Below are 26,972 nucleotides of genomic sequence, written 5' to 3'. Positions count from 1 at the left end.
TAAGGATGATTTACATAATCAGAAGCTTGATGGTATACCAAAACAAAGAATTTCAGAGAAGCAAATGTTTTGTTTTTGTTGTCTTAAGAAGTAAGAAGAGTGAACTATGGAGGAAAAATAGCTTACTCTTTTTAAGTAGACTGAGTAAGAACTAAATGATTGCAGGTAACTGTTCAATAAACTTAAATAAATGTGAAGTTATTTTACCCATTTAGGTAGCATGCACAGCAGCCTACATAGCTGGACTGATAAGTTGCTCCATATTTTAAATTTGGGGTGAGGGTAGAAAACACTAAACAAAGACAAAGTAGCCCATTACCCTTCAAAAAAGATCTTACTGATTTTTTACTTCGGAAGAAAGAGCATTGAACTGGGGAACTCAGGATCTAGCTAGTCCTTGCTCTGCCAAAGCTGTGCAGCTTTATTCAAGTCATTAAATATCTTGACCAGTTTCTGTCTTCCCCCAAAATGACATTATTGAGTGAAATAGGTGGGGGTTTTTTAGGGGGAAAAAAGTCATTGCTAGTTATTTTTCTGTCTGAAAATTATGTAGTGAGAATATAGGCAAGATCATTTTTGTTATGAAAGTAAGCATAATTATATCATTTCCTTGGTTTCACTCTAAAATTCCCTTGATGGGGATGGCGCAATTATGGGCCCAAGAATGTTCTGTGGCATGATAAGGTTGTTTCCAACAATAATAATATTCATTGAAATGCTCCTTATAACTACACTCTCTACAATTTCTTTAACTACACTTCTCTCTCTTCCTGTTTCAGTCATCTTACAGCTGTGGCTCACAAAACACTGCAAATAAAAGGAAGGCTTCCTGAAGTAGCTGAGGTTTGTTACTACTTAATTATTTGGGCTTCCTATTTCTATTATTTTCTACACAATACTTAGTTAATACAGTGAAACTCAAAAGCTTTAATATGTGGTATAGATTTTTCTAAAAGAATTCTGCCCATATATTGTTCCTGTGTCTTTCTGATTTTGAAACAATTTAATGTCTATGCTTTCAAAAACATAGTTCTTACTCCAGATGTTGGGAAACATCCTCCAAGGATCTCATAGTTTAGGAATGGCAATATTATTACAACAGGGCTATTTATATTAATTTTTATATTGAAAATTGAGCCTCTGAAGTTTGGGGGGTTTTAGGGTTGTAATTGATTTATCTTTGCTGTTTCATAAAAATCTCATTGCTAGGTGCAATTGCCAGCAATCTATCTACAGGTTAAACAACTATTGATACTTTGACTTTTGTTTTCTAGGCCAGACTTCATCTTTTTAAAGCTGTTCGTTCTGTCCTAGCCAATGGAATGAAACTTCTTGGGATCACACCTGTATCTAGGATGTAATTTGTAAAGAAAAAAAAAATGGAATCCCAGTGATCTGTTTTACTGTTGGAAATGAAAAGAAATTTAATATAAAATTTTACTAGTGTCTGAATCCATATTTTTAAGTCTGAATTTGTGTTTAAGAATTTCTACCTCTATTTTACTCCCTTAATATTTTTTCTTTTTTTATCAAAGGAAAATAACTGCTTATCTTTTCCCACTGCATCACAAGGACCATGGGACATTTACGTCTAACTCAACTGTTAACCTCCTCATCAGTGTTGTTTCTCCCCAGTAGGATGGAGCCCTTTGAGTGTAAGAACTGTCTACACTTTTTTTCTATATATACTCAGTGCATAGAACAGTGCTTCGCCTATAGTAAGTGTTTAATAAGTTGCTCATTCATTCATTGGACCTAGGAGAAAATGGAGAGATATTTAACAAATACACATACATGTTAATGAAATTGGGCTCAGACTATTTTATATATATGTTCAGTTATATATAACATATACCTCTATAGACTTAAGTCTGTAATCTAAACCCAATTTCAAAACTGTATGTATGTATAGTCTGGGCTCAGGTACAGGCTTTTCTGCAATCTTTTTAACAGTTAAATGGTGGACAGGAGAAAGTTACAAACTGTAATTCAGGTATCCCAGATACTTAAGCATCTTACTGGTCTGATAGTTTCATGTAAAACAAAATTTGTGTTTATCCAGTATCTGCACACAGTGATTATACTATACTTTCTCTCCCAAAATGTGAAGTGTCTGATTGCCTAGTTTCAAAATTCAGTCCTTAATAAGTATGTTGAGAATAGTTGGCAAAATGAATACCAAAGACAGCCTAGGATGAAAAAATACCATGTGTAATAATGACAAAGTATTTTCTTACATGATCTTACTGTAAGATAGATACATACATACACACACTCTAAAGATTAGGCATAAGGATTATGTAAATAAATTAGATTTATTGCTCAATTCCCCATGAACATTATGGAGATTTTTAAAAAACCACTGGTTTCACAAATTACTCTTGATGAATCCCATAGGTGATCATTTTATAAAAGAGTACAAAAGTGACATAAAAAGTTTTATGAAGAAAAATTGGAATTGAGATTACTAATGGCACAGATACAGTGCTAAAGAAGCACTAAATTACCACCTAGATATAATTAATCACAAAGTGGATTTCGTCTAAGAGGAAATAACATGTTCAGTCTGTTTCTGAATTGACCCATTCTGCTTATGCATCCTATGTGCAGGAGGCCTAAACCTCTGTTGGAATAAGATTACATGCATTGCAAGGTGGAGAGGGACTTTCTCTTCCCCTAGTACTTGACCAAGAGTCCCATTAGTGCAAAAAAAAAAAACCTTTGGCACTTTAAAACATCATTTAGAACCACACCCCACATTAAAGCAGTAAAATTCTTTTTATGTACATTATATACAGTAATTCTGGTTTTCCTAAAATTGTACAAACTGAGCCCCTTTTCATGTTGGCAACACATTCCTTAACTAAATAGCAGTAAGTTCTCATGCCATACGTTCCATTTTTTGTTTTGTTAAAGCTACCTTTTAGGATTAGCTTAAGGCTGTAGTTTTTTTTTTTGTTTTGTTTTAATAAAAACATTTTTATCTTAGAAACAACTTCACATATGGATGAGTTTCTCTTTTGAAGTGGTTTCTTCCCCTTGGATTACTGTTGTATCTTGTCTGGGTAATCCATAAAGATATATTGAAACACACACAAGAAGGGTACCCAGAGCAAAGTTGAGTGCTGAAAGAAAGTAAAAAATTTCATTATTGATTCCCCAAATCACTTTTTTTCACTGAACATTTTTAAAAATCTTGTGTAGTTTCCAACTTTCAAACTAGACAAGAAATTATAGTTTAGCTTTAATAACTTACTACCTTTAAAATAATCATTTCTCCACCAATGGCCAAGTAACACTGGAAACAGTCACTGATTGTCAATTTTTTAAGAACAAGATTATATTTTGACCCTTGGACTGTACCACAAATACAAAGGGAACTTAACATGGTTGTGCTTTGGTACTTAATATCTATGTGATTTTAGGCAAGTCACTTATATGCCATGGCAACTTCCTAGGACTATTTCTAGAAGGGCTAAAGGAGCTGACTACACTGACAAAGTCACAAGATTTTCCAGGTATTTAAGCGTGACAAAATGCATGAATTGCCTCTTCACTCTATATTGGAAAAACTACAAAGGAGACTTCTACTAGTTACTTGTCTAGATAAATCCATACCCTACATTTATCATATCAGCCTAGTCTTTTCCAACTTAAACCTAGATTCCAAGGAATAAAAGGAACCATCAGTGGTCAAGACTGAATTTTAAAACCCCAGTAAATGTAAAAATCTAACAAAGGTTCATTTTGGTTAAATATTTATACTGACAGTAGTTGAATTCAGAGAAAAAGACTTGCTGTTAACCAGTTTTACCTTTACACCTGGCCATCTTCAAAACTGCCACCCATTAAGTAGAGATTAAAAGAGAAAATGACTGACATTCTGTTTACTTTTCTTGAACTTACCTAGGTAAGAGAAATATAAGCAAAGGCTGTCCCTGTCAGGTGTTACATTGTGTTCTATCCATTTTCTAACAACAGCCAGGAACAAGCAATCTTATCACTACTAAATAACTAGATTTTTATCAACCTTCCTCAAATGTTTCTTTGTCATGAGATAAGGTAAGAAGTGAGAACTGTGATTAAACCATATTTGGAAAGAAAAAAAAAAGTGGTATAAGAGACCTATTACAATAGCGAGAAGGTAGCTATGACCTCAGAAGGTATCTAAGGGTCAGGAAGATCCAAGTTCAATTCCTGTCTGACATATACTGTCTCTGGTCAGTTGGGTAAATCACTTTAACCTCTCAGTGTCCTAGGCAAGCAAGATCAGAAATTTCAGAAAAGATACTTCTCTTCATTAGTAGAGGACCTTTCTTTGTCAAGAACTCCCTATACCAGTGAAATCAAAGATCTTCTAACAACTAAATTATGAAAATAACAATTAACTTCTATAAAGCTTTTATTTGGGATTCCTATAATGTAGGATCCTTTCTATAAATTAATCTGTGGAATTTCATTAATGCCAAGAGCCGTCTGGAATGTTTATGCCAATACATTAAAAATTGGCCAGTTCTCTTCCTTTCTTTACTGTGGGATTGAATGAACTGTTCAGTTATCAAATTAATCTGTGCTATCATAACATGTCCAGGAAAGGAAATTATTACAACATAATATATAAAAACTGCTTTTGTAATGTCAGCCTTGTTTAAATCGTTCAGAAGCTATTTTAATTCTGGTGGCAGACTACAGAAAAACTTTATTAAATGGGCTACTATGGCAGTGGTGACAGAATGCTCCCAGTAGTTATTAATTATATACTTTCTATTTTTATATACTGTATATAAAATTGACATCTAACAATATGTCTAAAAGAGAAAATAAAATTCTAACAGGTTGTGTTTCCAGAAGCCTCTGATTATTAGGCTAAGATATTCAAAGAAAAAACAAGCTTTTTAAAGATTCAGAATAAGGTGATAAACATGCTTTTCTGTTTGACTTTTTTCAATGATTCAAGTTAAACTATCCCACTTACTAAACTGTACATTGCAAAAAAAAAATCTTTGTGACCACTTTTTCTTTGACTCATCACTACAACAGAAATAGTCAAAAGCCTCTAGGAACTCTGATTTTATAAATAAGGAAGCCAAGACCCAGGGAAGGGACTTGTCTGAGGCAAAGAGTAGAGCCCGGATATCAATCCTGGGTTCTTTTTATGATAGTAACTGTATTTATGTTGGAGTGTCCGTCCTACTTTGGGATGGAAAAGAGACAAAGACAATTTAACTTTGAAACAAAAGGCTCTCTGAAGCTACCAACTTAGCATATTGGAGCAAGCCCATATTTTTCTTGCTTCTAGGATAGCAGTTCATTTACACCACAGGAGCAGTTCCAAAACCTCTCCCACCTGTGCAACCCATACTCTTCTCAACTTTTAAAAGCAGCAAACAGCTAATCTTAAAATTAGACGTGAGAAAGCAACAGTAATCTTTAGGACATACTTATCTGTAATCCAAACAGTAGGACTGAAGCAACAGTAGAAAGGACAATGGCTGCTGCTGCAGAAAATCCTTTCATGATGTTGTCTGTATATTTTACCACAATAGAAGTATAGAGTCCTCCAACACTGGCAAGCACTGGGATGCAAATGGAGAGAAGATTATCTTTGAGCAAAACATATTGAGTGGTGAATTTTCAGAGAAATTTTACCTTCAGATTTTAGGTAACCTCTGGCAAACATGCCAATGAAAATTAAGTTATTGTTTCTTTCTAATAAGATTACCTGTTAGATGCCCCAAGAGACCACATAACCTACTGCTGAATATACAAAGAGTTTTCTTTTAATAAGTTTTAACCATGAAGGCAAATTGCTCGGAGACAGCTATACCACTAAAGCAAGTCAGTAAAAGCAAAATTATGTTCTTTGACTGGTGTACATAGAAGGAAAGAGGTAATTTCAAAATACTGTGAAGCCTTAAAATTGACAATAAACAAAGTAAACCAACTCCTGGGATACTTACAGATAACAAACCAAACGTAGTATGTGTAGCCATAGAAAAATCCTTTTTCTATAACTTCACCTCCATCTGACATGTAGACACCAGCTAATGTCACTACAATTCCAGATAAATACATTTGGATATTTCTCACCCATAAGGAAGTATCTGAACTCTTTAAAACTTTTTCAAAATATACTCCTGAAAAAAAAATAACAAATTTTAAGTAACAAGACAAATCCAAAAGAAAAAAAATTAACTGACAAATACCAATAGTTTCAAATAATTAAACGTTTTAAATTAAACAATTTCAAACAATCATTTAAGTGATGCTATACAGTACATACTGCTTATTTACTGAGGGCATAGGTGTCACACATGCAGCCCAAACCAGATTAAAATATAAATAGGAAATGTTTGACAAAATAAATTAAAATACAATAAAACAAATAACACTACATTTTAAAACTAAATCAGTATTTGGCCCATAGGGATCTTTATTTAGTGGTCCCAATTCTATTTGAGTTTAACACTGATCCTGGGGGGTTGTAACTTTTACAGAACTGGTCTGGTTCAGGGACCACTTCTTCTTCCTTTTTTTTTTTTTTTTTTTTTGGCAGGGCAGTGACTTGCCCAGGGTCACACAGCTAGTAAGTGTCTGAGGCTGGATCCAGGGCCGGTGCTCTATCCCAGGGACCACTCCTTCCATGAAGCTTTTCCAGATCTCCTCTGTGCACTTACTTACCTGTGTACATATTGTATTTTCCAATAAAAAGAGCTGCCTGGCCATTCACTGTTTTTTATAATAATAATGATAGTAGTTTTTGTTGTTTAGTCCAACTCTTCATGGCCCCTTTTGGGGTCGTCTTGACAAAACTACTGCAGTGATTTTCCATTTCCTTCTCCAGCTCACTTTACAAATAAGGAAACTGAGGCAAATAGGGTTAAGGGACTTGCCTGGGGTCACACAGCTAGTAAGTGTCTGAAGTCACATTTGAATTCAGGAAAAGGAGTCTTCCTGATTCCAAGGCTGGCACTCTATCCACTGAACCACTTAGATGCCCTTAATGATAGTGGTAGCTAACACTAATGGAATATTTTAAGGTGGCAAAGCACATTATACTATTTCATTCAAGCCTCACAACAACCCAGAGAAGTAGATGCTATTATCCTCATTTTGCAGATGAGGAAAATAAAGCAGACAAGTTAAGTGATTTCCTTGAGGTCACACAGCTAATAAATTACTCTGGACTTGGGTCTTTTTTAAGCCCCATATTCTATACACTGAACTACCTAACTGCCTCCAGCTTAACACATACATATAGTAACCTGTGACACTGATTTCTAAAAGCCATATAATTACCCTGGCTTGTACACTTTAAAAGGATTAAGAGGGGCAGGGCAAAATCTTTTTATGTTTATTATCTTCTAAGGACAAAGTATCTGCCTTTAATATAGTAAGGTTAGTTCACATGAAGTTCTCTGACTTCTTTTAAGGCCAATAAAAATTTTACTGCTGCCAGCTGGAACTGTATTGTTATACAAATGAACCAGTTTCTAATAAAAGCAATCTAGTAATAAGTACACTAATTTTGCAAACTAATTCGAATAATCACATTTGAAATGTTTACAGTACAATTTAAAATAGAATTTAAAACTTGTCTTTTTTCATTTAATAAGTAATTCACTTTAAGATTTGTAAAGTGTGGAGCAGCTAGATGGCGCAGTGGATGGAGTACCGGCCCTGGGGTCAGGAGTACCTGAGTTCGGGTCCGGCCTCAAACACTTAACACTTACTGGCTGTGTGACCCTGGGCAAATCACTTAACCCCAATTGCCTCACTAAAAAAAAAAAAAAAAAAAAAGATTTTTAAAGTGCTATACATATTTTGTCAGTTTCTCATTCACAGAATTTCAAAGTTAACGATCTCTGTGACTATCAAGTCCCAATCTATAACTGAAAAATCAATTCACCTAGGGCAATTGGTCATTCAGCTTTTGAAGGCCTCCAGTGTGAGCAAGACAACTATATCCCAAGGCAATCCATTCTACTTTTAAATAGCTCCAAATGCTAGAAAGCTTTTACATGTCAACTTAAATTTGCCTTATTGATGCTCCTAGTTCTACCCCCTGACACCAGGCAGGACAAGTCTAATCCCTCTTCCATGTGACAGCCCTTCAAATACTTCAACAAACCCTCATGGGACCTGAACATGAAGACTATCATCACAGTACATCACTAGCTCATCGGTGTCCTTCCAAAAGTGTGGCACGCAAAACCAGACAGACTCTTCCTGATGGAGTCTGGCCAGAGCAGAATGGGATGGGGCGGTGGGGGGCGTGGGAGGACAACCACTTTTTTTTCTGGAAGCTGGGCCTCTACAACTGCTAAGAATATCTAAGAATACATTAACCTTGGCTGCCATTGCACACTTGATTCAGTTTTAGTTTGTTGCCCACTAAAGCTACTGTCTTTTAAAGATGGACCATGCCTCTCCTATCCCGCACTTTTGTGAAGTTCTTTATTTGAAATCCTGTATAAAAATTTATATTTATCCCTACTAAATTTTATCTTACTTGATTTGGCCCGATGCTTTATTTAGGTTGTCAGTAATTTTGAATCCTATAATCCAATATTTTAAGTATCCCTCCTAGCTGTGAGGCACTCCAGGGAGACCTTCAAAAGGTAACAAAAAAGGTCACATCAGATCAACCATCCAACCAGTGAAGTTCATATAATCGTAGCTGCTTCACAGCTCTCTGCCTTTTCTACAAAACCACAATATATTTAAAATGGGACATTTATTTTACTCTTTAAAAAAACCCCAAACCTTTACAGTTAAATGCACAGTTAACATTTCAGTCAACAGGTATTTATTTAAATACCTTTTGTGTGCCAGGCAATGGGCCCTATAGGCTCTATGGTTACAAATACAAAGAATAAAACTATCCCTACTCACACAAACTTTATACGCTAATGTAGAAGACTAGTACACATGAAAATACACATAATAAACATAAAATTAATAAACTACAAAGTAGCTAAATACAAAAATGGAGGGAGGGTAATAGCAGTTGAGGAGAAGGGAATCAGGAAAAGCTCACCTGGTGCTTAAGCTACATCTCAAAGGAAAGTGGCCTGAGACAGGTAAGGAGAGAATATATTCTAAGTATGGAGAAAGGCCAATTCAAAAGCAAGGATGGATTATGATGTAAGGGACAGAGAGGCCAGTTTGGCTGAACGAAAGAATATGAGATGGGGAATAATGTCCAATTGCTGCAAAGATAGACTGGGGCCAGATTATGTGGGGCTTTAAAGGCTGAACAAAAAAATCTGGATTTTATCATAGAGCCAAAGAAATCACTGAAGTTGGTTGAGTGGGGGAATCACAAGGTCAGATCTGCACTTAAGGAAAATTACTTTGGTAGCAGTATGTAGAGTAGATTGGAGTGAGAGACTGGGGGCAGGGAGGACAATTGGGCTTTTGCAATGAATGATACATATGAGAGGTAATAAGGACCTGAACTAAGATGGTAGCTGTGATCGGGAAGGTGGGGTATTGGATATTAAAGATGTTATAAAGGAGAAATGGCATGATTTGGCAACTTATTTTGATATGTGGGTGAGTAAAAGTGGGAGAATAATACCAAGATTGCAGACCTGGGAGAATGGAAAGATGGTGGTGCCTTTGATAAAAACAGCAAAGTCTGAAGGAGAAAAAGATGGGCCTTGGCAGAGGGAGCAAAAAGATAATGAATTCAGCTTTGGACATGTTGACTATGAGACGCCTCCAGGACATCCGGTCTAAAATGTCCAAGAAGTGGTGATGAGGAACTGAAGCTGAGGGAGAGACTTGGGGTTGATACAGAGTTCTGGGAATCATCTGCATAGAGATGCTAATTAATTCAATCCAATAAGATCTGATGAGGTGACCAAGAGACAGTATAGAGGGAGAAGAGGAGTGCCTACGACAGAACCTTGGTGATTACCTCACTTTTAGCCTCATTTAACACCTTTGGAAATAGTGTTTGTAAGAAACTTAATGAGGGGCAGCTAGGTGGTGCAGTGGATAAAGCACCAGCCCTGAGTTCGAATCTAGCCTCAGACACTTGACACTAGCTATATGACCCTGGGCAAGTCACTTAACCCTCACTGCCCCGCAAAAGAAAAGAAATGTAATCAACTGAAGAGTCTATGGAAATGAAAAACAGGAGAGTGTTTAATGAAATCCTGTTACTGAGTAAAAAAAAAAAGCCATAAATTGGCTGCAGAGAAATGGAGCCTAAAGCTGGTTTTGCTATATAATCTTCTTTAAAAAAAAAAAAAAAGCATTTAGGTGCTTTATATAGTTTGGTTGCTGATGAGAATAATACAATATGTCTTTTTCCTACCTTGGAGGGTTTAATGAGATTGAATAGTGTACAGGAAGTGCTCACAGGAAAGGCTTTATAAAACATAAGATGCCACTGTTTTCTAGTAACCCACATGTTGTTCCTAATTTTCTGGATTTCAAGGTTAAAAAGATCAGTTTGATATGTATTTAAAGAAAATTTCCATTCCTTGGCAACTTCTTGCAGTTAGGAGCCAGGAGCAGGGGGTAGAAGTAATATTCTGAAAGTGTAATGTCCTATCATTTCACAACTTACAATCTTAAATTAGAAGTATTGTTTCCTTTCACAGCTAAAAAATGTAAATGAAGATATTACTACTGTTTGGAACTGCTGAGGCAAGAATAACGGGCTCACAAACTACCATTTCTTTAAAAAGCAAATTTGTAAACAAGTTCATTAGATAATATCATCTGTTTTTGACTTACCATCCTGTAATCTATCAAAGTAAAACTTAATTTTCCTACGATTGTCAGGGAATAAGGTTGTGGATAAGGACATTTTTTCAGGTACTGAAACTAATCACTACTCAAGTTTCCAGTGGCTCCCTATTACAATAGTCCATGATCAAATACAAAAGTTGTTGGCTCTTAAAGCCTTTCACAACCTGGACCATTCCTAACTTCTCTGTTTTCTTACACTTTACTCCCCTCCACTTACTCTGTGATCCAGCAACAGTAGCCTTATTGCTGTTCCTTGAACGGGACACTCCATCTCTCAGCTCTGTGCCTTTTCCCTGGCTGTCTTCCATACATAGAAGGCTTTCTCTTCTCACCTCTGCCTCCTGGTTTCTTTGGTTTCCTTCAGGAATTAGCTCAAATCTCACTTTCTACAAGAGGCCCTTTACTTTCCCCTCCCAATTACCTACTTTCTTTCTGGCCTTACAGCATCTCCTCCATTTAGAGTGAATTCCTTGAAGGCAACGACTGTATTTTTGCCGTTCTTTGTATCTCCAGAATTTAGCACAGTGCCTGGCATATAGTAAGCCCTTAATAAATGTCTGTTGATTGATCAATTGATTGTTTAAAAGAATGAAACATCTGCTGAAAAATTCTATTGAAAATATTTTAAAGATACACATTTTCTTATTTATAGTAGACAAAGTCATCATTACAACTCTTAAATTAATAGATTACTAAAGTTGACCTTTGAGCATCTAAGGAGTGTAGATCCCACACTAAATAGCATCAGATTCCTATGCTTTAAGGTGGCAATTGCTCTGAATCTTCCTTTGTCTCTTGTTAAACCCTATCCTTCCACCCAACTAAGTCTGTTTTAAGCTAGGGATAACTGTAAATTACCAGGACAAGCCAGATGGAGCAACCTTATTCACATGAAATTCTCAATCAATAGGCTATGGCCTAATGACTGTTACATTCTTTTCTTAAGGAATAGAGCCCTCTGGCTTTGTTTCTTGTTACTTTCTCTTGCTACTCAGGGACCTTTTTCATTTACTTTCAGGATTACAGCTGTGTTGAGGAAAGTTGAGCCTGCTAGAAATATAGTTGCCAAATAAATGTGGTGTCACTATATTATCCTTAGAAATATGAGTAAGGGATGAAATCTACATTGAGTTTAAGCCATTGCAATACAAAACTAATTTTTGTGCTCATATCTTAAAATTTCAATGAAGGTCAGACTGTAATAGTGTATTTTTCAGTCCTCTGTAGCTGAAAGCAATGTTTTTTTATGATTTACCTGCAAATCCTGAACATAATACAGCAATAGCAATAGCACCAAACCCTAACAATGGATTCTGCTCCACCTGCAACATTAACAGAAACTACAAGTTAGTTAAGAGATTTTGATCCTTCCAGGTATTCATTAGTTGCATGAAAATTTTGTTGTCAGGCAATGCTGTCCTAACAAGGTTAGACCAGAAGAAAAGTATGCTGTGATCTAACTTTACCAAGATACAGTAGATCTGGCTAAACATGGCTTGTTACATAGATTTCAATATACTTTGAATACTTTAAAGAGCTATAATTTCATCCACGTGTAAAGTCTCTGCACCAAAATATCTGACATTTCCTCTAATTTAATTTGGGTCTTTGAGAACTGCTGTAATTAAAAAATTAAACACTCTATGGTTTACCTGGTGATGAGCCTTTCCAAATAAATTTAGCTATGCTAGTCATCAGACAACAGACATATAATGTACCATTGAGTCCATACTTGAAGCCTCTCCAGTTTAGTAGTGTCTCTTAGAGTTTGCATTCTATTGTCAAAGCACTGGAAGATCTCCATGCTACACTGAATTATCAGAGGAGGACTTTAGGGGAAAAGATTTGGATATGCCAGGGGTTAACAAACATGTCTGCCAAAATATAACTATATACAATAAAATTCTGATAAAATACTATTGGATATGGAGATATATAGATATATAGTAATCCTAATATCCTTATATCTGAACATAACTTTTAATGTTTTAAAGTGATTTCATATCCATTATGCTTTTTACCAGTGGACTCATGTCTCCTAAATGGCTATTTAAATTTGGATAAAAACATTCGTGTTTAATGCTAATCTGTGAAAAGGGTAAAACTAGCCCAAAAAAGTATTTAGCTCCTTCAATAATAGGTCTCTTGGCATTTGTGTACCAAGGTGGCTGGTGCTACTAACAGCACTAAGCTTCATCTCTGATGCTTTGGAATGTGGGAGAGTAAGACTTCATGAGATCAGAGTATAGACTGAATGGAAAAAAGTCTTTACCTTTCCCTGCTGCTAGGAGCATACTGGAAAAGGTTAGAAGGGGCTTGATTATTGATTAAGAGTAATAGAAAAGCAATAGTAAGGTTTAAAAATATCAATGATAAATGTAGATAGGTTAGCAAGTTGCTTTGTTTTTTTAAACCTACCTTTGAGACTTTTAGGTCATAAAAAATCTTAAATTAAAATCGCCTTTTTTTTTTATAATGGCACACTCTGATTGTTAAAACCCTTCATTAAAAAGGCTATACAAATGTGGATTTAAGACAGTTTGAAAACAGTGGTTTGCTATGCATGAAAGTCCTTACCAATACTTTGGTAGCTTGAGCTGGTTTCCACTGAACAAGTGTGACTCCAGCACACAGCATAAAAACTGAAATCCACTGTAATTTACTGAGTGATCGGTTTAACATTAAAACAGTACATAAAGCAGTACAAGGAATCTTTAGTTGATAGGTCACCTAGAAAAGAAACAAAAACAGGATGGAGAGTTAATTAATATAAATATCCAAATGGCACAAAAACAAAAAGAAGCTTATTTTCTAATTTCATTTTTATAAAATCTGTAGAAGTATTGAGAGAGACAATCACTTATGTTCAATTCACTTTTGATTGTGAAAAGATTTTGGATTAATTCCTATGTGACTGAAATAATTAAAGTGTTATTATTTTTATTAAGTCCACTTACTTGGTATACTGCTGCATCCAAATTACTAAGAGCTAAGAAAGCCATGTTGTTCTGAACAGCATATACTAGAGATGGTACACTCAGCTTCATCAGTTCCTTTGGGCTTCCTAAGACATTTTCTTTTAAGGAAGTCTTGAATCTACCCAAACTTCCAGTTTCTCTTCAAAAAAAAAAGAAAGAAAGAAAAGAAAAAGACATTAAAATCAAATCTGGATAGCTTTCCTAATGCTGAGTATAGTCTATATGTTCTTTTGTGGTTCTCTGATGTAATTTAGCAAACATAATTTTAATAACTGTCAGGTAATTTCAGAACTTATTAAAACGAACACTGAAGATAAGTGAGGCTTCCAACAATACACCAAAGAGAAAGAATAACAGTATAAAGTTTTATTTTTGGAATATATAAAAAGATAATAATCACGTTCAGCATCAAGTGTTTGTATTCAAAGTTCTATAAGGCTCATATCTATTCTGAGAATGCTCCAAAACTACAATGAAAGGAAAGCAGAATGAATATTAATTATTTTGCATTTCACCCACATCATTTCTCACTCTCCTCTGGTTCTCCAATGTATCATGTTCATACTGCTGGAACTTTTTCCAAGTTGTACACCCTCCCATATTTTCTCAAAACATCTCTTTTTTTTTTTTTTTTTTTTGGTGAGGCAATTGGGGTTAAGTGACTTGCCCAGGGTCACACAGCTAGTAAGTGTTAAATGTCTGAGGCCGGATTTGAACTCAGGTACTCCTGAATCCAGGGCCGATGCTCTATCCACTGCGCCACCTAGCTGCCCCAAAACATCTCTTAATTAGCTCTGTTTTTCAAAAAAAAAAAAAATTGTGTTTTATAGACACTAGTTAGGAATTAGTTATTTCATTATCTGAACATTATATCAATGAATTAAAATCAATTTGTATAATGTGCTTGGTGCATACGGACAATAAGCTCCAAATAATAGGATGAACCCAGGGGATTGGAAACATCAGAAAATGTACCATTTGAAATTGAATCTATTAAACAATACAAATTAATTCAATTAACTATCCAAAAACTCTTCCCAGGAAATCATACACAGCGATAATTTACAGATGTGCTGCCAAGAAGGCTAAGGCATTTACTCCATCTCAGCAAGAGGTCTCAAGTACTTTCTTAAAAAGTAAAATATCCTTTTAAAATATGGCTGATAGAAAATAAGCAGTAATGCTGCAAATTGTTGCATGCTTATTATTAGGAAGCATTACAATAATAGGAATTTTGAAAAAAGTTAAAGAATAAAGCATTTCTCAGTGTTTATTCAAACACTTCATCTGACAGACATTTCAAGCACTGGAAAAGTGTCTTCTGTACTAAATCATTCTCCATCCACAGTTTCAGGGAAAGTATCTCAGAAAGAACTTTTCTGATTACTAATTTGATTTCCTGGGTATGTTGATGCCAAGACCTACCCACCACTGTGCACTAATAAAAAGACATTCTGGTTAATCAATTTGTCTTATGCATTTGAATCGATCTATTAGAATCAGTGGATGAACAGAAAAAAACAATTATTCTAGAACCTATAAAACTCTGAAGCCCAGACTTAGAACCAAAGTGACCCTACAAAGGTGTTGCCTTCTGGTGATACCCTGCTTAAAAAACCGGCTACTCTTTCTTTTTGATGACTTAAGATAGGCAAGGCTCTCAGATCACATACAGTCTTCACTGGAGCCATATAAAATAACCTGGCTCAGTAGCATCTGCAAGTGCTTATGCTCTCCTGGAACAGCCTTCAGTAAACCACCAGGGGAAGAAATGCACAACTACTCTTTGGTAACTACAGTGAGTACAGAACCGAATATAAAAAGACCATAGGACAAGTACCAACTGCTATGTGAAGCAAGAAGAAGGAAAAGATAATTTCTGAGTTGGGAGAATCAAATTCCCAGCTATATCAACATTTGATCTATATCTTGAAAATGAGTAGGATTTCAAAAAGCAAGATGGGCAGCAGGAAGAGGGCATTCCAGGTATAGGTGATGGGATAATTAAAGGCAATGAAGCAAAAAGCTGCTAGATAAGTAGAAGGGACACCAAATAGTCTGGTTTCACTAAAGCCAAGCACATATAGGAGGGTATGAGATGAGTCTGGAAATATAAAGGCGATTCAGGTTATGGAAGGCTTTAAATAACAGGGTAAGGTACTTAGATATTATTCAGTAAAACATGAATTTTATTTTTTTAACATAAAAGTATTTTATTATTTTCCAGTTACCTGTAAAGATAGTTTTCCACTTTTGTTTTCATAAAATTTTTAGTTCCAAATTTTTCTCCTTCCCTCCCCCCTCCCCAAGACAGAAAGAAATTTGATATAGTAAACCATGAATTTTAAGCAGAGGTGAAGGAGGATCAGATCTATGGAGTAGGAAGACTAGTCAGAAGCAGTAAATAGAATAGCCTAGAGGCAATTAGGAGGCTATTAAATTAATCCAGATGGGCAGTGATGAGAGCCTATATTAATGACATTGAGACTAGAAAATAAGGACTTCACCACACTTTCTGGAATCAACAAGGTTTGGCAAATGACCAGATGAAGAAATCCAGTCAGGCATCCAACAAGCACCTATTAAGTACTTTACCAAGTGCTGGGGATACAAAGATAAACAAAAACACTCAAAGAGTTCACATTCTAATGAAGGAGACAACAAGTAAATAACTAGGTACTTACAAGATATATAAAGTGTATTAGGGATTCTTAACCTCTTCTGTGCCATAATTCCTAGACCTATCCTCAGAATAATTGTTTTAAATGGATAAAATAAAATATGTAACATTATGAAGAAAAACAACTGTCCAAATAGTAAGTTTCTGACCCTAGTTAAGAATTCCTGGGGTAGATAGATGGAAGATAATCTCATAGGAAAGGCACTAACAACTGCTGGGACTAGGAAAGGCTTCCTACAGAAGATAGGATTTGAACTGTCTTGATATAAGCGAGGGAATTTAAGAGCTGACTTGAGGAAGGAGAGCATTCCAAGCATGGTGTATACCGACTACAAAGGCAAGGAGCCAGGAGATTAGGAGTGTCACGTGTGAGGAACAGCAAGTAGACTCCTGTGGCCACATCTCAGATTAAGTAGAAAGAAGTAGAGTAAGAGGGCACTAGAATGGGAGAGGACCAATCAGGTTCTGAAGAACTTTAACTGTCCAACAGACATACTAGGCACTTAGTAAATGTTTGCTGACTGACTTATTCTGGAGGGAAGAGGTTGCTGCTGGAGGTTACTGAGGGGATAACGTGGTCAGACCTGTACTTTAGAAAAATCATTTTGGCAGTTGAAATCAGGATGTATTAGAGAAAGACTTGAGGCAAGGAGAACAATTAGGAGACAAATGCAACAGTTTGGGTGAGAGGTAATGAGGGCCTACAAGAGTGTGGTGGCTGTGTAAAATGGACAAAAAGGGTGATCCTTCAAGACTTAGTTCAAATATTACCTTCTATAAGAGGCCTTTCATGGTCCCCCCAGCTCCTAGTTTTTCCCCTTTTAGATTACCGTCTTCCACTCTGTATATATCTTCTATGCACCTAGTTATTTATATGTTGTTTCCCTCATTTGAATGCTTCATGAAGGGAGACTTTTATCTATTTATTCATTCATTCATCAATCATTCATTTATTTTGCCTTTCTTTGTATCTCTGATACTTCTTACCACATTGTCTGGCACAACATACATCAAACACCTATTGAATGACCTGACAGATTAAAAAGTAAAGAATTAAAGAAAACATGGGATTTTAGAGAACAGATGAAGGGGAGAATGACAGAAATAAAGAATTCAGGAGAAAGTCTATTGGGGGGGAAAGAAGACCAGTTTTACAAAAACTGAGTTTAGAGATCTCCAATAGGCAACTAGAAATATGGACATGAAATCCTGAGTACCAGTAAATAAAATAAAGGCCAACTATTTCTTAAGTATACCAAAAAAATTTCTTAAAACTCTAGAATTTGAGTGCTGAAAGGGACCTTAATAATCATTTAATCCAACTTCCTGGCTGGATGGAGCAAAAAAAGGTTCAATAACGGAATCTTTTTTCCAAGTTCTATATGTAATATTATTGATGTGGGTGCTATTTGGCCCTTGAGAGCTTCTGGCCAAAGAATTCACCAGCCTATATTCAGCGTAATAATGAGCTTTTCCCAAGTAGGCTGTTTCTTGAACAAGATATACAGTCCAATGTTAGACCTAGACTTAAAGCTTTTCCAGTTAGGGTCTGACAAGGATTATGTCTGTTGTCAAAGTTATGGAGAATCCAATCATTTCTATAACATGCTGGTTAGTATGGAAAATTACTTTAATGGAAAATGTTCACTGTACTTATTTTTTAAATCAGCATGTTCTTCATTTCACTTACTTTTTCCTTAGAAGGAATAAACCTGGCTTATACAATAAATATGGCTTATACTTTGTTGTAAAATAACATTTATTTGCTCACCAGAAAAATGATGTAATCCTCCACTAGGATAAATATCCCTAGCTAAAAACTCATTATTTCCCTCCAAAGTACCATTGTTATTTGGGTGATGCAGCACGATTTTAACTCCAAACTCGAGTTATAAGGAAAAAAATGCCTAAATTTTAGGTATAAATGCAATCATCATTGTAAATCACATTTAAATCTCATTTTGAAATTACAGGAAACGGATCGATTTAAACAAAAGCACAAGGAGCAAGGTAATGTTACTAAACCATATTATTATTTCTAACCACACATTCTCCTAGAAAATACTTGAGGCCCATGTGTGCTAAGACTGGGTCTTAAAGGAAAGAGGGTGAGGAAGGCAAGGCAGTGCCCCTTTCAGACACAACCTCCTTCTTTCTTAAGGTCCTATAATCCACATAAATGTCTATGCTGACAACAACGTATAACAGTGGAATTCAGGCTCAGAGCAGACTTGAAGTTGGGCTTACATAGGTATGCAGGTTGAAATACCACACACAAGCTTCCCCTAGAACAGCTAATAAAGGACTGCTGCTGAAAGAATGGGATTCGCCCGATTCTCCTAAGGGTGGAAGGATTTGCCCTTCCCCTAAGGGTGGATTTCTGGAAAGGAATCAGAGATTCTTTTTCCCAAAAGAACAAAGAAATGTATTTTTTACAGTTAATGAAATTGGTAACATTGAAAATTGAAAACACCCTTCAATGACATACATTCTCCTTCTTAAATACTTAGGGAGCCTCGCCTGGAAAGGTAGAAAGGGGAATGGAAATCCATCTCATGATTATGCTAGGGCTCAAGTATACAAATCATATGAGATAGTTGTTCTCCCACAGTTTATCTACTTTTTACTGTAACCTAGTTTGTTGTAAAAAATTGAAACCTCTAAAATTGCCAAGTTGCTGAGCTCTCTATAAAAGAAAGATGGAGGGAAGGGAAGAAAGAGAATACATACAATAGTATATAGCAGCACGACTTAACTTTTCCAGTAAAGGATATATTAATATGACTAGGAAAGGAAAAATGCTGTTCATAAAGACAAACGTCGATGTCTGTGGTCCCCCAGAATTTTTCTGCATCATCCTCCCAATCTCATCCTTCCCAACCCTCTGAAACACAGCAATTTAATGAGTATCACTTGCCACCAAAGAATTAGCGATCTGAAACTACAAAAGAAACTGAAGGAATGAAAAAAGAGATAATAGGCCAAGCAAATTCATCCTACTTTTCCAAATAAATTAATCCCAGAAAGGATTCAGGCAGTTGGACCAGAGATAAGAATGAGGGGAAAGGATGATTTTTAGGGGACTGAACATATGTCAATGAAGCTGAAGAGCTCTCTACCTTTCTCTTGTCCCATAACATGCTGCTGAAAGGAAGCATGGTCCTTCAGCAAAGGTATCAAATGAGATTTTAAGGACTTTCATGTGAGCTGATGTGCTTTTCACCCTACTCCTCCTCTTTTTGGCTACTTCACTCCCTGAAATCATCAGACTCGGAGAATCTCAAAAATATAAGGAACCTCCTGAGTTCATCTATTCCAACTCATACCAGAAAGGAATCTCCTCCACAACACACCTGACAAGTAGTCCTACAACTTGTGCCTGAAAACTTCCAATGAAAGAAAAGCCACTACATAGTATGAAAAGCCACTCTACTTTTGGATAATTCTATTTATTGGAAAGCTTTTTCTTATATCAATCCTAAACCTGCCTTTTACCAACTGATACCTGCCTTTTGGAACCAAACAGAACAAGTCTAATCCCTCTTACACATGATGGCCCTTCAGACACTTGAAGATGACTATCAGGCCTCCCCACCAAGCCTCATCTCTCTCTCTCTCTCTCTCTCTCTCTCTCTCTCTCTCTCTCTCTCTCTCTCTCTCTCTCTCTCTCCTACTTTCTCTTCAAACTCCCTTTTGAGCACTTCCATGGCCTGAGACCAGTTCATATTTTTCTCAGAAGCTTTGGATGTAGGGGCCCTGAGGTTTTGATCCTCTTCTGAGGGTACACCTCGATCTTCCTTGTCACTGAAGAAACTTTCTATAGTTCTCAACTTTCTTTTCTTGCTCATCTTGCCATCTTTTACTTGACTTTTAACTCCCTCTTACAGTGGGGCCCTACTTCCAAGCTACACACACTGTCCCAAGCTTCAGAGGGTCCCAGGTGTTTCAGTTTGAGGAAGGACAGGTTTTTCTCTCACCTGGCCTGTTCTCTGGTCTGAAGATAACCTCAAGCCAACTTGCTAATTAACCAGCCAGCAAAACTTTTTGTGCTGTGGTTCTTAGCTCTGACGAGCCTGCGCCCCTCCCCAACCTGAGACTCCCTCTGCTCAAGATTTCTTCCTGGTTCCCTACTGGGGTGGGATAGCTAAATTTCTCCTTAGGTCCTGCAGACACCCCTGTATTTTCCCCCTCAGCCAGCCATTCAGCCCTCTCACCCAACCATAAGCTTAGTTCCAGAAGACTGGTGCTGCAGCTGATTTGGAGGCTCAGGGGTAAGTTTCTCTGGTACAGCCTACCTGGGGACTGTGTTGGCACGATGGCAGGGCTAGATTCTTCTCGCAGCCCAGCATGGCCCCCTCTAAGCTGTCTTTGGCTGGAAAATAATCACAGTCCATCTTTTTGTGGGTTTTGCTGCTCCAGGGGTTGTTTTGTTGCTGTTTGTGGGGTAATTGTGTCAGGAGCTCTGTGCGTTTAATATCTTTCCTCTGCCATCTTGACTCTGCCCCCGGAAGTCAACCCATCTCTAGCCTATACATTCCATTTCCTTCATTTAACTCTTACATGGCATGATCTCAGGGCCCTTCACTGTTCTGGTTGCCCTACTCTCTCCAGCTTTATCAAAGGCCTCCCTAAAATATGGTGCCCATAACTGAACACAATACCCCAGATGTGGTCTGACCAGGAAAAAGGACAGTAGGACTTTCACCTTCATAGTCCTAGATACTATGCCTCTAAGTCTGCATCAGCCTCCTTGGCTGCCGTATCATATTATTTACTTATGCTGACCTTACAGTCCAGCAAATTCACATATCTTTTTCAGATGAACTGCTGTCTAGCCATGCCACTCCCCCCCCCATTTGTACTTGTGAAATTGATTTATTTTACCCAAATTGGTTCAAATATAGGCACCTTCATCTTTCTAAAGACCTTGAAGTCATCTGCAGTGAGATTCATGGGAGAAGTGTTAAGAGAGAAGAGTACTCAGGGCAGAATCTTAGTGAAGATCCACAGGTAGGAAGTATGAAGTGGATAATAAGTCAGCAGTGGAGACTAAGTAGTCTTCATATAGATTAGGAGGAAAATCAGAATATACCCCTCTGGGTGCAGAAAAAATCAAAGACTCCATGCCAAGAACTGTGCTAAGTAGTAGCGGAAAAAGCAAAATGTCAAAAGAAAGTGAAATTACATCTAGTAAAAGTCCCATCAACTTGACAATTAATTAGGAATTTGCTACATTATTCTTACTGAATAAAAACTTTAAAATAATTTTGTTATCTGAAAACTTTGGGGGATTTTATTTATGGATAAAAAGAATCCAAGCTATAATCAATTGCTTTTTTCAAAAACTAGGGTCTGAAATTAAGGATTCATACCTTTAAGGCTAGAGAGGACCTTATGTCTACCATTTTATTTTACAGATGAAGAGTGAAAAAGATAAGTAATTTTCCCATAGTCACAAAGGTAATAAGTAGCCAAGATGAGATTTGAACACCGCTACTCCTATTCAAAATCCAGTACTCTTTCCATAACAATATGTTTCTTACTTTAATTCTGTGATGAAATAATGGGATTTAGCAGATACTCAAAGACCCCCCTGGAGATTAATCTATACAGATTGAATCAAGTGAGAGTGATTGACTGCTGATTAAGCCTACTTCAAGTTAATTGGATTGTAATCACACCTGGCTATCCCTTAAGAAGGTATTGTTCTCAGAAACTAGACTGTGAACTCAACTTGAGAACACCTTCAAAGACAATGGATTTGGATGACGCCAACCAATCACCTTGAAGCAGGGTGTAAGGACCGCCTCTGTTCCAGATGTTTAAAAAAGCTTCCACAAACAGCTTGCTAAGGGAGTTCCTGATTAAAGCAGGCTTGTGGAGGAGGACTTCAGGAAAAACCCAACCAGGCTGGAACTCTAGGCTAGACTGGAGCTGAAGCTTCTGATTTAAGGCGACCACAATTTAGATTTTAAACATCACAATTCCAACTCCTCAGTAAAATAATCAATTTCTGCAAATTTAAGGCCTTTATGTTTTTGGCATATTGTGAACATTTTAGATCATAACTTTTTCATTACCATATCCCATTTCAATAGCTATTTTCCTGAGAACTGTATATGTTTGCTAGGCAAACCACATAATTCTATAAATTCTACCCATGATACCAAATTTCACTGATCTATAAAAATTATAAGAACATATGCCAATTTTGAAAACTTTAGTTGGTCACTATTTTGCTTCAAGGCAACAGCTGCCCAAGCCACAAATCAAACTTTAAAAGTGTACTTTGACATCTTTTTATCATCATATCAAATTTGGTTATAACTTCTACCTTCTTCAAAAGTTATTGTAGGGGGGCAGCTAGGTGGCGCAGTGGATAGAGCATTGGCCCTGGATTCAGGAGTACCTGAGTTCAAATCCGGCCTCAGACACTTAACACTTACTAGCTGTGTGACCCTGGGCAAGTCACTTAACCCCAATTGCCTCACTTAAAAAAAAAAAAGTTATTGTAGGATGAACAAAATTTTAATGATGAATGGTCCAACTGAAATAGAAACCTCCTATATATATATATATATATATATATATATATATATATATATATATATATATATATATATATATATATATATATATGTAGCTTACATAGCTTTAAACTGTTTGCAGAAAAACATCAGAGGATCTGTGAAGCATGAAGAAAAATAATGGTTGAGAAATACATGACAAACCTATCCACTTTGCTGTGTTAGCTGAACATAACATATACATTTTGCCAATGTGGAAACCCGTCAGTGATTGGTCAGAATCAATCATCACATAACCAAAAAGTTGGCCTAGGATCATTCACAGAATATAACCAATAATGCAAGATGAACAAATGACCAGGTTTTTTTTTCCCCTGAAGAGTATCTATTAAGTAAACGATATCCATTCAGCTTCTATTTTTGTTTTCATATGGATGTTTTTGTCAAGAAAGCAAAAGTATTAAAAATAAACTCTTCTGATGAAAGAAATATCCATGACCCTCTTTCAAGTACCAAATATAGGAGAAATGAAAATATGACAACAATCATCTCCAATTTCATTTTTACTTTAGGATATGGCATCCATGTTACCAAATTATTGAATGTAGTAACCTGATTCCAGAAAACTAAAAATAAAATTACAATTTACAAGCAGGACACAGATTTAAAATCAATGTTCTGTCATTTTTTAAACCCAAATGTGTTGAACAATTCCCCCAAATACTGTCCTACAAAAACAAAAGGCAAAATAAAAATTTTAGAAAAGTATCACAATCAATATTGTTACCAATTATATAATTGCTAGAATTTATATAGCACTGTATGGTTTGCAAAGCACTTTACAAATGTCTCGTTTTATCCTCACGACAACCCTGGGAGGTGGCTGTTATTTATTATCCCGATTTTACAGATGAGTAAATTGAGGCATGGAGTGGCTAAGTGATTTGCCCAAGGTCATACTAAAAATAAGTATATGAAGTTGAATTTTAATTCCTGCCTTTCTGATTCCAAGTCCAATGGTCTATCCATTGTACTACCTAGCATCATTATTCTAATTGTTATACTACTATATTTGTAATCAAATTGATCTAAAAACACATACAAAATTTTATCTTTCCAGAAAGTCTTGCCATAAGGGGAGGAGTTGCTTGAAAAAAAAACTTCAGCAGCAATAGAGTCAAAGGAACAGTGTTCCATTTTGTTGCAAATTCTTAGGGATAATAATTTGTAGACAGGGAACAGACAATATAGTAAGAGAATAAAGATCAGAGTACTTCAAGGGTACAATCAACATTCCAATTAGGGAGTAACATTTTAGGAAACTGAGGAGTGGGGAGTTTTGGGATAAGATTAGATGAGACTACAGAACAGCTAAGTAACTATCTCCATGGGGAGCAGGTGTCTAAGTGAGAGAAGATTCCCATTTCTTTGAAGACAGTATAATTCATGAAGGAGACAGCTTTAGGCATCTTACAAAACCAATTTTCAAGTTTTGCAAGTTTATACATAACAATAGATCTCTTTTTCTTAAGCATAAAGCAAGTCAAACAGACTCTTCTTATTTCTAACACAGGAAAATATTATTATGTATTATGTTAGATTAGACCATGGTCAAAGTATTTCTACATAACAATGCAATAAATGGAAAAGCAGCAAAGTAGATCTTTGGCATAGGTAAAGAATTATTTTTCAACTACCAACTCAAAAAAAGGGATTTCCCCAAAATGTCTAAGAATCTAGAGTATAAACTTATACAAAAAATGTCAAATGCTTCTTTTGAAATGTTAATAATTTATGGCTTACCCATAAACCAAATATGCAAAATGGCCTTAAGTACTGCTGTGCAGATCACTTCTGCTTCTTCAGTGATGGTGCACGAAGTGCTCATAATTAGTTTTTGGAGTGACTATCAACATTAACTTTGCTGTTGGTGCTCTAAATGTGAGACCTTTATCTATTGAAAAACAAATAGACATACTACTGGAAAAAATATATCTTTACATTGCTGTTATAAAAGAAACTAGGAGACAACAGGGAGCTGCAGTTAAATGGAAGGATGGTGTACAGTTTCTTCTTTAGAAGGCATATAAAGAAATTGGCCAAGTTGGATTTATCATTGTGTCCAAAGGTAACAAACATCATTCAAAGGATACTTGGTCATCTTGTATTGCACTGTTCATGATAAACATTTGCAAAAATATACTTTAATACTGTGTGATTTCAATGCAAAAATGGATATGAGGAAGACAGCAAAAAATGTTGGAATATGTAGTTCAGGCATAACAAACTAGAAAAGGCAATGGCTTATAGATTACACAGAAGCTTCATGCCCATACAGATCATAAACACTTTCTTTGAGAAGAGACACTGAACATGGAAAAGTCCAAAATATATCAACTAAGAAAAAAATTAAATCAGCTATATTATAGCTGGTATCAACTAGTTATCATTCCTAAATCCTATCTAGGTATAGACAGACCTCTTACTTATTAGGATAGAAATCAAAATGAATAACAAACTACAAGAATAAAAATGTGGAAATTATAGGAGACAGGTGAAGCAAATCCAACCTGATCTAAACAAGTTTTTATGGCTAAAAATCAGAAAATAATAAAAGAATGAACAATGACATTTGATCACTATTTTTTTCCTCCGATAGTAAACATTTTTATTTATAGTTTTGAGTTCCAAATTTCATCCCTCCTTGCCTCCCTCCCCTACCTTCTCCCTGAGGCAGTAATTGATCACTATTTCTAAAGAAAGTTTAACTGGCATAAATAAATCACCACAAGGAGATTTTAAAATCTTAAAACTATCTAAAAAACAAAAAAGAAAACTATCTCAGCCAGAAAATACTTTGCTTTTTTGCTAAGGCTGAGAAAAATATCAGCAAATTGCAACATCTGTTTAAAACATAAACTCACTTGTAAAATTTTACAGAGGATAGTGGAAAATTATACATGGTACTTTCTCATAAAATAGTAAGAGGTATTGAAGGGAAAGGAAGTTTACAGAAAGTTTGGTGAGATACCCAACTAAGCAAAATCTTTCATTGGATATTTAAAAATGAAACTGTAAGGACAACAACAAAAAAAAAGGAAAAGAAATATAAAGATTTTCACAACAAACTTCTCTATCTTTGGCAGTGAACACACTATATCTGGGCTCTACTATCACAGTTCCAGATGTGCTACATAATTAAGTAGAAATGTCAGTGAAGAAAATAAAAATGGGAAGGGCAACAGGACTATATCAAGTATATAGAGAGGAAATCCCTACCAAATATAACACTATTTTGAGGCCCTAAGGGATAGCAAATGTTTGGCAAAAACTCAGACCTTGTTTTGAAAAAAAAAAAAAAAGGCAAGCAAGAGAATATCAAAACTATTAACATTTCGATCTATACAACATTTTTATGAAAATGATCAACACATCCATCAGTGGCATCTTTGATGAAGGTGTGGAAAGGGCTTTTTCAAAATATATTCTACAGAGTGCCTTATAACTGAATGGAAAGTGAAACAAATGTAAGATCACATTGTGCTTATTGAGTATAAAAAGGCATTTTACTCAGTAGAGTAAACAACACCTTTTGGGCTCTTCTCCAATGAGGTGTTTCCCATGAATATGCCAAAATCATAGAGGGTCCCTTGAAAGATATATAACAGTTATGTATCTTTGTGTGATAGCTCTCTGATTATTAATATCAAGCAAGGTATTATATGTGTGTGTGTGTGTGTGTGTGTTCACCAAAGATGATTGCCACTGTAATGGAAAAGGCCCAATGAAGAGGGATTCCTTATACATGTCCTAATTGCAAAGAAGATGATGCTTATTGCATCAAAATCTAGAACACTACAGAGCCTCTTAATGATATCCATAATTATTCATAAGAATTCAGCAAAGCCTGGTGGATAACGAATAACAGTATCCAAAATGAGATGTGTAAGACAATTTAGTGAGATTTTTAAAAATCACAATTTCTACATATTTATCTAGAAATCTGAAAGAAATTAAGGT

The 26,972-nt window shown here is 35.9% G+C and overlaps 2 protein-coding genes across 3 annotated transcripts in view; one reads left to right on the top strand and one right to left on the bottom strand.

Moving 5' to 3' along the window:
- RARS2 (arginyl-tRNA synthetase 2, mitochondrial) overlaps nucleotides 1-1,725 on the top strand; it is a 70,927-nt gene extending 69,202 nt beyond the window's left edge. For both annotated transcript variants that reach the window (XM_044001424.1, XM_044001425.1), the window contains 2 exons: nucleotides 780-843; nucleotides 1,275-1,725. In XM_044001424.1, coding sequence (XP_043857359.1) covers nucleotides 780-843; nucleotides 1,275-1,361 — 151 coding nt within the window. In that variant the 3' untranslated portion in view covers nucleotides 1,362-1,725. The remainder of the gene's footprint in view (nucleotides 1-779; nucleotides 844-1,274) is intronic.
- Nucleotides 1,726-2,296: 571 nt separating this feature from the next.
- Nucleotides 2,297-26,972, bottom strand: part of SLC35A1 (solute carrier family 35 member A1) — a 48,044-nt gene continuing 23,368 nt past the window's right edge. The window contains exons 3-8 of the mRNA XM_044001426.1: nucleotides 13,725-13,884; nucleotides 13,345-13,497; nucleotides 12,023-12,089; nucleotides 5,961-6,137; nucleotides 5,442-5,576; nucleotides 2,297-3,125 (exon numbers count right to left, since the gene is read on the bottom strand). Coding sequence (XP_043857361.1) covers nucleotides 2,998-3,125; nucleotides 5,442-5,576; nucleotides 5,961-6,137; nucleotides 12,023-12,089; nucleotides 13,345-13,497; nucleotides 13,725-13,884 — 820 coding nt within the window. The 3' untranslated portion in view covers nucleotides 2,297-2,997. The remainder of the gene's footprint in view (nucleotides 3,126-5,441; nucleotides 5,577-5,960; nucleotides 6,138-12,022; nucleotides 12,090-13,344; nucleotides 13,498-13,724; nucleotides 13,885-26,972) is intronic.

The sequence above is a fragment of the Dromiciops gliroides genome, chromosome 4 (assembly GCF_019393635.1).
Source record: "Dromiciops gliroides isolate mDroGli1 chromosome 4, mDroGli1.pri, whole genome shotgun sequence".
NCBI classification, from domain to species: domain Eukaryota; kingdom Metazoa; phylum Chordata; class Mammalia; order Microbiotheria; family Microbiotheriidae; genus Dromiciops; species Dromiciops gliroides.
This window is presented reverse-complemented; position numbering and strand designations above follow the sequence as displayed.